The 11,213-nt window shown below is 35.0% G+C and overlaps 1 protein-coding gene across 12 annotated transcripts in view; it reads right to left on the bottom strand.

Annotated features, from left to right (window-relative positions):
- CFAP20DC (CFAP20 domain containing) overlaps positions 1-11,213 on the bottom strand; it is a 298,550-nt gene that overhangs the window by 118,655 nt on the left and 168,682 nt on the right. For 10 of the 12 annotated variants that reach the window (XR_010842526.1, XM_059076214.2, XM_059076211.2 and 7 more), the window contains one exon: positions 10,232-10,566. The exons of 1 other annotated variant lie outside the window; for it this stretch is intronic. Coding sequence is in view for 9 of the 11 variants with exons in the window: in XM_059076214.2 (XP_058932197.1) it covers positions 10,232-10,566 (335 nt within the window). In the remaining 2 variants the exon portion in view is untranslated. Of the gene's footprint in view, positions 1-10,231; positions 10,567-11,213 lie in introns of those variants that run through there. One more of the 12 variants, XM_067043783.1, reaches the window with a different exon arrangement.

Below are 11,213 nucleotides of genomic sequence, written 5' to 3'. Positions count from 1 at the left end.
TGTTATGATTTTCCTTTCTTATGGAACGCAGTTGGGATTATCAGACAACTGTGGTCTCAAGAAAGGTACACTTGGGTGTAAGAACCTCTCCTAAGAAATAGCTTGCCTATCTGTAGTAAAGAAAGAATTGCAGAGTGTCTAAGGATCTTTTACAAATATTTCTTCTTGGTATTCATTATGGGCCTTATTTTCTTTGTCTATGCTGGCTTGATCTTCTGATACATATATTTCTTTATAAATGATGGAGAAATTTATTATTCAGAGTCCCAGATAGGGGAAAGAAAAGATGGTGATTGGCTGTCAATCCACGGGACCTTAGTTTATGTCCCAAGTGGAAAAATAAGAGAGGTAAGAATATTTCCGCCCTTGTGACAGTACCGCGAGGCCTGAGCTGCAGGCACTGCGCAACTCTTTGCTGTACATTTACTGAGTAAGCTTGTCCTTCACCACATCCTGGGAACCCTGAGGATGTTCACATGATTGAAGAACTCTGCCTTCAGGCAGAAAACTGGAAAGAGTGCAAGAGACCTGAAAAATGCCTAGTGTTCTGAATTACTAGGTAATGGAGTGGTGACTCTTGCAATTTTTGTTTCACAGAGACAAAAAGAGAATAAAAGTTTAGCCAATTTTCTAAAGAAAGGCAAACAGAAAACAGAACAAACATCTTCCAGGCCTTGGTTTTAAGAAGGTACTGGTGGAACTAGGATAGATTTTTAAAAATTCAGTCTGGTTGCTAGACAGGGCTATATCTTCTCCAACTTAAAAAAAAAATTCCAGTTTAATTTCCTATAATTGTTATATACAATTGACAATGGGATTTCTGTGATCAGAATACCCTCTACTTATTCGTTTCCACCGTATTTTCACAGTAAAAAATAAGCACATGTACGGTGGATTTAAAACAGATTGCTCCTAAAAACAGGCTGACTAAGGGGAAAATGTATAATTATAACTCTTTGGACCAGAATCTCTGGATCACTCTGGGATTCAATTTTGTATATGACATAAGTAGAAATTAGGAGCTTTTTTTTTTTTTTTTTTTTTGCGGTACGCGGGCCTCTCACTGTTGTGGCCTCTCCCGTTGCGGAGCACAGGCTTCGGACGCGCAGGCTCAGCGCCCATGGCTCACGGGCTTAGTTGCTCCGCGGCATGTGGGATCTTCCCGGACCAGGGCACGAACCCGTGTCTCCTGCATCGGCAGGCGGATTCTCAACCGCTGCGCCACCAGGGAAGCCCAGGAGCTTTTGCAATAAACATTAGTTCAATAAATAGTTATTAAGCTCCTACTATGTGTAAGGCATTTTCTAGGGACTATATAAGGTACACAGGTAAGAAGAAAAATGACACTGACCTCAAGAGGCATAAAGTCTAATAGCAGAGAGATAGATACCTACAAAAGTAATAATTTCATAAGGTAGAAGGCAGTAAATTTCATTTAAGTTTCAGATGTACTATTATGAGAATTTAGAAGAATGCATGGACAGTCTGATGTTTGCTAGATCATTTAAAAAAAACTTTAAAAATCAATACATTTGATAAGAAGTGTATTTTTCCCACCTGTAAGTGGATCAGTGCACTTTTCTTCCTTCTGTAAGTTTACTCAGGTGTATTTCTTTTTGCTTGGCATAAGCAGTGATTATATACACAGAACTATTCATGAGTATGTACAGGGACATTCACCTTACATTTTCCTAAGATATACCCTGGTTTGGAGATGGGTCAAGAAATGGTCAGATTGAGCTGTGTTCCCTAATAGGTATTCATTCTCTTTGTACTACTGCATTTCCACAGTAATATCTTTCTATGCTATTTAAAATATATAGAAAAGACAAATAACTGGAGAATCTGTACAGAGCACAAAAGGCTTGCCTATTTTGGCTGCCTCAGAACCACTAATTCTGGTCTATCCCAGATTTTGAAAGGGGAATTAGGATAAATGGGAAAGGCAAGACAATAAACGAGACTAATAGGTTGATTTGAGATGTGTCAGCTTCTATTTTAGAGAGGAAATAAATGGAGAATAAAAAATAGTATAGGATTTACTAGTAGTGGTACACTGGCAAAACCTTCCTCCTTTCTTTAATAATGCTTCTGACTTACTAAAATAGATTATATAGGTATAGGTGAAGCTTATTGCTTTCACATATGTAACACATGTGGGCTCGACATGTCTTTGTATTAATTTTATACTAAATAACATATATATTTGTTACATGCATAAGAAGTTTACTATAATCTGACTGAAAAATAACCACTTTTCACCCTTTGGTTTATCATTTAGCTACTGAAAACCTGAAGATCAATCGAATATAATTTGTCAGAGTAGTAAAGAATTTGTTATGCTGTTTTCATATTCCAATAATCTGTTCATCTGTTTCTCAGAAGAACAAATACAAAATGTTTTTGATTTAACTTAATATATATATTTTAAAAGTCCAAATCTCTTGAACTGTTTGTCTTCTGGGCTCAGAAACATTTGTTTGTTAAATATTCAATCACGCCCAGTGCCAGGAACATCAATAGAGTTTGTCTGATTAACTGTAGCACAGCATATGTACACCGAAGATGAGAATGATTTCCCCAAGGACCCAGCACTTCCTCTGTTGAACTAAGTTTCTTAAAAGGACATGCAGATGGGCGCTTGGACAATAATTTTTGGATGGGCAAAATGAATAACCCTTGCTGAGTTGTAATTTTAAAAATATAATTTTAATGACTCAGGAGGGCCACCTACTTAGAGCAAGTGGGACCCAGGCTCTTTGTATTACAACTTTAATTTTGAGTGAGTCAGGAAAGAACTCTGTTTTAGCCTTTGTAAAAAGTGGATGATCATGTTTATTTATATTTCAATTAATTTTTAATTCAGTCCACCCAGAAAAAAATCTACATAACATTCTTAAAAGTCCTGAACAAAACACATCTGCAATATTCCACACACACTTTTGATGCCAGTTTTGAATTTGTAATTGAGATAGAGTCAGCAGGAGTTTTACGTTCCTCCAACGTTTTAGTGATTAAATGTGTGAACTGACAGAACCTTTTAGCTGAACAACAGCACTAGCGGACAATAGAGACGATATAGGTATATACTTTGGTTGTCCACTAAAGAGCACAATTATTTGCACAAATGTAGCTAAAGATATTAGTCATAACAGAGTGAAAAAATCATGTTTTCTTTGATGATAGCAAGATTGACCATTCAAATGTATCTTAAATGTTTTCACTAACAACCATCCCCAAGGAGTATTTCTAACTTCTACCTCTTGAATTTAATAGGAAACTATTAAAATAATACCAAATAAAATGAAAGGAAGATGTGACTGTTTCTAACAAGTAACTAATTCGCAGCATGCTTGATATTACAAGGACTTGGGCAAATTACTTTTGTAAACATCTTTACCTGTAGCCAATGATGCCTCACAGACAAATCATAGCAGAAGTTACAGGGACTGTATTGGATGGGTAAACATCATCATGTGAATATTTGGGGAAAATGATTTTTAATTGTTCAAGACAAAAACATATTTTCCTTATAAATTAGACTTCATGCTCTTTAACTGATAAAACAAAGGTTTCTTGTGAAAACTTCTATGTATAACCAAATATATACTTATCTGCAAATATTGATCTTTAAGCCAAAGTTATATGACATTATTCTAAGAAGACAAGAGTTTTATAACCTTCTCTCCCTGCCTATAACAATGAAGGGCCAAGTTACAGGAACCAACTTTTTCAGGGAAGAAGAAAGCTTCAAAAGATAACAATAAAGATATGTAGATGTGAACAGCCTAAAATAATTACTCACATAAAAATAAATATTAAATTTGTCTGGTAGGTTTAGAGAGTATGTTATGTTGTAATTCATGATATACAGAAATAAAAATGCAAGCAATACATTCAAAATAGAATTCTTCCTTTTTTTTTTGAACAAATTGACATTTAAAGTTTTTTAAAGGCTACACAGAAATATAACTGGCCTCATGTGGAGTAAATATCATTTCTATTGTGTGCATGTAAATGTGTGTGAGAATGTTATTCAGAATTGCTAGTCAAGCATGTAGGGGTGAGTGGAAAAAAACAATGAAATGAAATAGTTTTAACTACTGAGTGCTAAAAAAAACCTTGAAATCAACAATACCAGGAAAGCTGAGAGGAAGGACTAAAATGGTCCTTTTAATCTGCTGTTTGTAAATTTGTTTTATAGGCCTTAACAGAGTTAGATGAAGAGAAGATCTAGAAGCTTCCTAGCTAATTTGAACACTGTAAGTAGTCAGCCCACAAAATTCATGTCCAAATATGGATAAATTTTTGGCTCAAATGTTCTAGTTTGGACTGTTATGTAAGAAAAATTACCTAGCTTTGCAACTATCTACTTTAGTACCTGATGCATAGATAGAGTTTGGAGAAAATGACTATATTTCTAGAATCCACCAGAGGGCAGACAGCAGAAGCAAGAACTACAATCCTGCAGCCTGTGGAAAAAAAACCACATTCACATAAAGATAGACAAGATGAAAAGGCAGAGGGCTATTTATCAGATGAAGGAACAAGATAAAACCCCAGAAAAACAACTAAATGAAGTGGAGATAGGCAACCTTATAGAAAAAGAATTCAGAATAATGATAGTGAAGATGATCCAGGACCTCGGAAAAAGAATGGAGGCAAAGACTGAGAAGATGCAAGAAATGTTTAACAAAGACCTAGAAGAATTAATGAACAAACAGAGATGAACAATACAATAACTGAAATGAAATGCAATCCTTATCAAATTATCAATGGCATTTTTTACAGAACTAGAACAAAAAAATCTTAAAATTTGTATGGAGACACAAAAGACCCCAAATAGCCAAAGCAGTCTTGAGGAAAAAAAACAGAGCTAGAGGAATCAGGCTCCCAGACTTCAGACTATACGACAAAGCCACAATAATCAAGACAATATGGTACTAGCACAAAAACAGAAATATAGATCAATGGAACACGATAGAAAGCCCAGAGATAAACCCATGCACCTATGGTCAACTAATTTATGACAAAGGAGGCAAGGATATACAATGGAGAAAAGACAGTCTCTTCAATAACTGGTGCTGGGAAAACTGGACAGCTACTTGTAAAAGAATGAAATTAGAACACTTCCTAACACCATACACAAAAGTAAACTCAAAATGGATTAGAGACCTAAATGTAAGACCGGACACTATCAAACTCTTAGAGTAAAACATAGGAAGAACACTCTTTGACATAAATCACAGCAAGATCTTTTTTGGTCCACCTCCTAGAGTAACGGAAATAAAAACAAATAGAAACAAATGGGACCTAATGATACTTAAAAGTTTTTGCACAGCAAAGGAAACTACAAACAAGATGAAAAGACAACCCTCAGAATGGGAGAAAATATTTGCAAATGAATCAACAGACAAAGGATTAATCTCCCAAATATACAAATAGCTCAGGCAGCTCAATATCAAAAAAACAAACCACCCAATGCAAAAATGGGCAGAAGACCTAAATAGATATTCTCCAAAGGAGATATACAGATGGCCAAGAAGCACATGAAAAGCTGCTCAACATCACTAATTATTAGAGAAATACAAATCAGAACTACATTGAGGTATTACCTCACACCAGTTAGAATAGGCATCATTAGAAAATCTAGAAACAACAAATGCTGGAGAGGGTGTGGAGAAAAGGGAACCCTCTTGAACTGCTGGTGGGAATGTAAATTGACACAGACACTATGGAGAACAGTATGGAGTTTCCTTAAAAAACTAAAAATAGAATTACCATATGACCCAGCAATCCCACTGCTGGGCATATACCCTGAGAAATCCATAATTCAAAAAGACACATGCACCCCAATGTTCACTGCAGTACTATTTACAATAGCCAGGACATGAAAGCAACCTAAATGCCCATCGACAGATGAGTGGATAAAGAAGATGTGGTACATATATACAATGGAATATTACTCAGCCATAAAATGGAACGAAATTGGGTCATTTGTAGAGTCGTGGATGGATCTAGAGAGTGTCATACAGAGTGAAGTAAGTCAGAAAGAGAAAAACAAATATCATATATTAATGCATATATGTGGAACCTAGAAAAATGGTACAGATGAACCGGTTTGCAGGGCAGAAATTGAGACACAGATGCAGAGAACAAACGTATGGACACCAAGGGGGGAAAGTGGTTGGGGTGGTGGTGGTGGGATGAATTGGGAGATTGGTATTGACATGTATACACTAATATGTATAAAATGGATAACTAATAAGAACCTGCTGTATAAAAAAATAAATTAAAAAAAATTCAAAAAAAAAAAAAAAGAGTTAAGGAAATGTGCCCAAGCTCCATTCTAGGTTCATCTTGCTTGGCCATATGACCTTGAACAAGCTATGTCACTGTTCTGAGCCTTACTCTGTTCATCTATAAAATGGTGTCACAAGTAGTAACTAATTCCCCTGTAGGCATATATAATGCTTTACCTAATGGCACCAACTATTAAGTGTCCTATTATTATTAAGTCCTAATGGCACTAGCTATTATTAAGTGTCCTACTATTGTTAGGTCCAAATTCAGTATATTGATTCATAGAGCTCACAATAATTTCTATCAATATTTCTACATTTCTACGTCCAAATTACAACCAACCACACTGACATGGTAATTAGATGGCATTATGCTTCCACAGAAAAATCTTTATTTGGCTGTAGGGCCAAAACCTACAAAACAAAACAAAACAAAAAAAAGAAAGAAAGAAAGAAAGAAAATGACTATATATCTAGATAAAAAATTGAATTAGAGAAATAATAAAATACTAATATAAAGCTAACTATTTCAAATCACCAACCAGGTATATATACCCAAAGCCATGTTGGGAATAATGGCATAAAATACAAAACAGAGATGATAATAGTAACATGCTTTTTTTTTTCTTTCAGAAGCTGGAATTGTATGAAAGGTACTCTGTTTAGCAGCTTTCCTAGATAATTCATTTTATGTGGTAGTCTTGACTTTATAACTCACCACAAGATATATTTCCATAGTGTGCTTTTCAGATAAGAAATACAAATTCAAAATTAATTGAGTATCAGGAAAATTAGTATATATGTCTGCCTAGGGAATAAAATATATAGTAAAGTCAAGACTAAGATGGGAATATACAAAAAAAATCATACTTTTAAGGCTCTCACACTGATGAAGGTATCAAATGTGAACTGATTATTAGGGACTTAAACTACAATCACTGAAAGCTTATTTTAATTCGTCTTTACTGTCAGATGTGTATTTTTTCTCTATCATAATATCATGATTGTGCCTAATTTTTTGCTTCTGAATACATCTAATTTCCCTTTAAAAATATTCAAATGGTCTAACACCAAATAAAGTCTTTTAATTACAAATTAATTATAAACTTCAAGCATAATAAGTAATGCAATTATTACTCATTTGTCCACCATTATTTATAGTACGACATTGTTTTCCTTAGATATAATAGTGTTACTCTAACGATATAACATTCTACAATAATGCAACTAGGGACTTCCCATGTGGTCCAGTGGGTAAGACTACAAGCTCCCAATGCAAGGGGCCTGGGTTCGATCCCTGGTCAGGGAACTAGATTCCACATGCATGCTGCAAGTAAGAGTTCGCATGGCGCAACTAAAAAAAGATCCCGCACACCGCAACGAAGATCCTGAGTGCCGCAACTAAGACCTGGTGCAGCCAAAATAAATAAATTAATTAAAAGAAAAGAAAAGAAAGGCAAGTTTTAAAATCAATCAATACATAAAATAATGCAACAATAGTAATAAGAATGCCTAAATCAACTGATTTTTCTTCAAAGACCATATGTAAGTGAACATTTAAGATATGTAATCTGTAGATGGGTGGGATGGGGGGCTTGGAGGGAGGTCCAAGAGTGAGGGGATATATGTATACATATAGCTGACACACTTCATAGCAGAAACTAACACAACATTGTAAAGCAATTATACTCCCCCCAAAACCAAAAATAACAAAAACAAAAAAAACCCCCCCAAAACAAAGCATCCAGAACATGAAGACAGATTCACTGTATTTTGAGAGCAAAACAAAGAAAGTGCTTTGTAATTTTGACAAATTAAATTAAAACTTATTCTTAAAAAAATAAAATAAAATATGTAATCTAATTTCCCTTTGACTTATATAATAAATGGGAGAAATAATCCTACAGAAAAAGAATTTAGAAAAAGCTCCCAAAAAACCAATTTGATAAAAAAGGGATCATTACAAATTCTAGAACTTGTTTAAATATAGCCTAGCACTTTTGTTAGTCATCTGTATTTTAGTTTGTATCTTGTTATTGCCTCTAACAGCAAACCTCAAAGCTTGCATAACATGGCAAGGCTTCTGCCCCTCTCTCTGGCTGCCACTTAGTAGGCTCTGACTAAAGGTGGGCCAGGGCAGGTGTTAGCAATGATATCGTCCCACTACAGACTCAAGCCATATTCTGATGGTCTTGGCACAGGGGTGACCAGAGAGCTATGCCAATCAGAGCTTTGAAAATGCATGATAAATTAATTTTCAATTTCATGTAGTTCCTAACAAGTACATGTCTGCAAAATAAATGTTGAAGGATGTCAGAAGTAGAGTAGCTAGTAGCAAAAGAAAGCACATAAAGTGATAGCAAATTAAAATATTCAGAACTAGTATTCTTCATCTTCCCATAAAGCTCTATTGCTTCTTCTCAAGGCTTTTCCTTCATATAAGTGGAGAGGTAAGTTCCTCATGGGGTGTCATTTAAAGGGCTGTTTCCACATAATACTTCCCTCAAAGTTTTCCAGAGAACTGTTATTTCCTACCTGCCATGACATTGCTCCCATCACAGTAATTCTTTTGAGTTAGGTAAGCTGTGCACATGGGAAGGGGATGGGCCTACCCCATTAACAAAATGGTATGATTTATCAGATTAGCCAATTAATACTGTATAAGAATTGACAGCTTGGATGGGGGCAATACTAGATGCTGAAGACATGTTCATTTTACAGTTTTATAGCTTAATTTTATGTAGGGTGAAAGGGATAAAGTTGTTCACAGCACATTTAAAATGTACTGTTTATGCATTTATGCATAAAGGGGTGTGTAGTAGGTTTATGTTTGGTATGACTAATAGTTTCATCACACTCAGAAGTAAGGAGGTTATAAAAAAGGATTTCCCCATGCACTTTCCTACAGAAACTCATTAAAAGTTGCAAAAAACCATAATTACTGCCTGAACAATCTCACCATATTCTCAACTGGCTCTGAAGGTAGGAGCTGTGGACTTAATCTATATCCCACTGTTGAAAGGGGTATTCCTAATCAGATATAGTTGTTAAAAAAAAGTTTTGTAAGCATACAAAAAATGTTTTTCTGATTATTTCTATAATTTCTACATATAAATGATTTGTATAATTTCACTAAAACATAACGACTTTAATCTGCTTTTAAGATAATTATTTTTTCTAGAAAATATAAATGCCTATTATTAAAGAACTATGCTAAAGAAAGTTCACAAATAAATTCATTTCATATGGGGAAAAAGAGTATATTAAGTTTTAAACAAATGTTTCAGAACTACATTCAGTTTGATGTTTAATTAGTTATTAAAATTTTAACTTTTTATGAATTTACTGATTTATGAGATATAGTTGTATTCTAAATAATTGCAAACAGAAAACCTCCTGTAAGGCAAGTCCCAGCACTAATCCATGATTCATTACCTAAACTTTAACTGGCACAACTCTTGAAATTCTGGAACCATATGGAAAATAATGAGTCCTAATAGGTCTAAGGTGAAAAGATGGCAGGGGTGTTAGGAAGCCAGAAAAGTGTCAATTCAGAATGCTTAGCAACGGCAACACAATTTCCCCAGAGATCTAGAACAATGTGTTCTCAATATTTTACTAGACATGCTATCATATAACTAAACTGCATATTATTTCTCACTCTGTGAGGCAAAGATTAAAATGAAAAAAGAAAATCAAACCAAAAACTGGTTTCCATAATTAAAAATGAAAATGGCTGACTGTTAATAAAAAAGGCAGCAATTTAGAGTTACCATAACAATCTGAGGCAACTGTTGACTAACATTGCAATCTGCTGCATTTTTATAAATAGCAGTTGACTTTCCCTCTTTCATTTCAACTAGTTTTAGTGCTTAGTTGGAGACAATAGACCTGTGCTTTAGAACTATTTCACTCATCAAGCAATGTACCTCTTCGGTTCTATCACCACCATAAAAATCATCCTCCAATTGGGTGTCTCTCCTTGTTACACTGGTATCCTCTTTTAGATCCAAAATAAATGGGCACCCCTCTGGGGACATATTCTGAGTCTTTCCATGAGGTGCTGATCGTGGTCTTGATGAAAAAGTGAAAATATTCTTTGGAACAATCTGGGTTTCCTCTGTCTGTTGGTCATGTTCATTTTTCTTGCTGGTTTCTAGCCACAGGTGTGAGGTGTTGCAGGAGTTTTCATCCAGAAGTAGAGACTGGGTGCTGGAGGCCAAATGGGGGATGTGGTCATCATTTTCAGGAAATATCCACTCATCTGACATTTGCAAAAGATGACAAAAATTAGAGCAGGGTTCCATAAGTGTTATTTTAGGCAGGTAGTTAGGTTAACATTCCTTGTTGTTGAAACAGAGATTTATAAAATAATGCAAAAGCCAAGGAAGGCAATTTATCCACCATCTTGTAAGCTGCTAAACATTTAACCCACAGACAGTGCTTATAGATACGGGCAACTCATTTGTACTTCCTCTCCATCTGAGTTGAAACACTGGCCAGGAAATTTCTAAGTCTGAAATAATTATCACCTGTCTTGCAGCAAGTTCTTTACAGCACAGCCTCATTAATTTAGTATTTCAGAGGGGGAAAATCTTTCAAATTTAAAAGGGTTTGAGTTACTAATTTAATTTCAGGGGGACAGAGTACTTAACAAGATCTTTAAACAAAGTATCTGGCCCTTGTTCATATTATAAAACATGGAGGAGAGGAAAACCACGAAAAGGCTGACAGTCTTTCCCTCTCCATTCTGCTCATCGGTACAGGACAATTCATAGACTAAACTGACTAGACTTGTCAATAGCAAATCCACAGAAATACTTGTTAACGTGACTGGTGAACCCTGCTGGTGAAAAGGACCTTTATGTTTAATTTTAATTTAATTTTAGGAGAAAATGTTTTGATATGAAA

This window comes from Kogia breviceps, chromosome 10 (assembly GCF_026419965.1).
Source record: "Kogia breviceps isolate mKogBre1 chromosome 10, mKogBre1 haplotype 1, whole genome shotgun sequence".
In the NCBI taxonomy this organism is placed as follows: Eukaryota; Metazoa; Chordata; class Mammalia; order Artiodactyla; family Physeteridae; genus Kogia; species Kogia breviceps.
The sequence above is the reverse complement of the archived record's forward strand: the minus strand, read 5'-3'. Positions and strand labels throughout refer to the sequence as shown.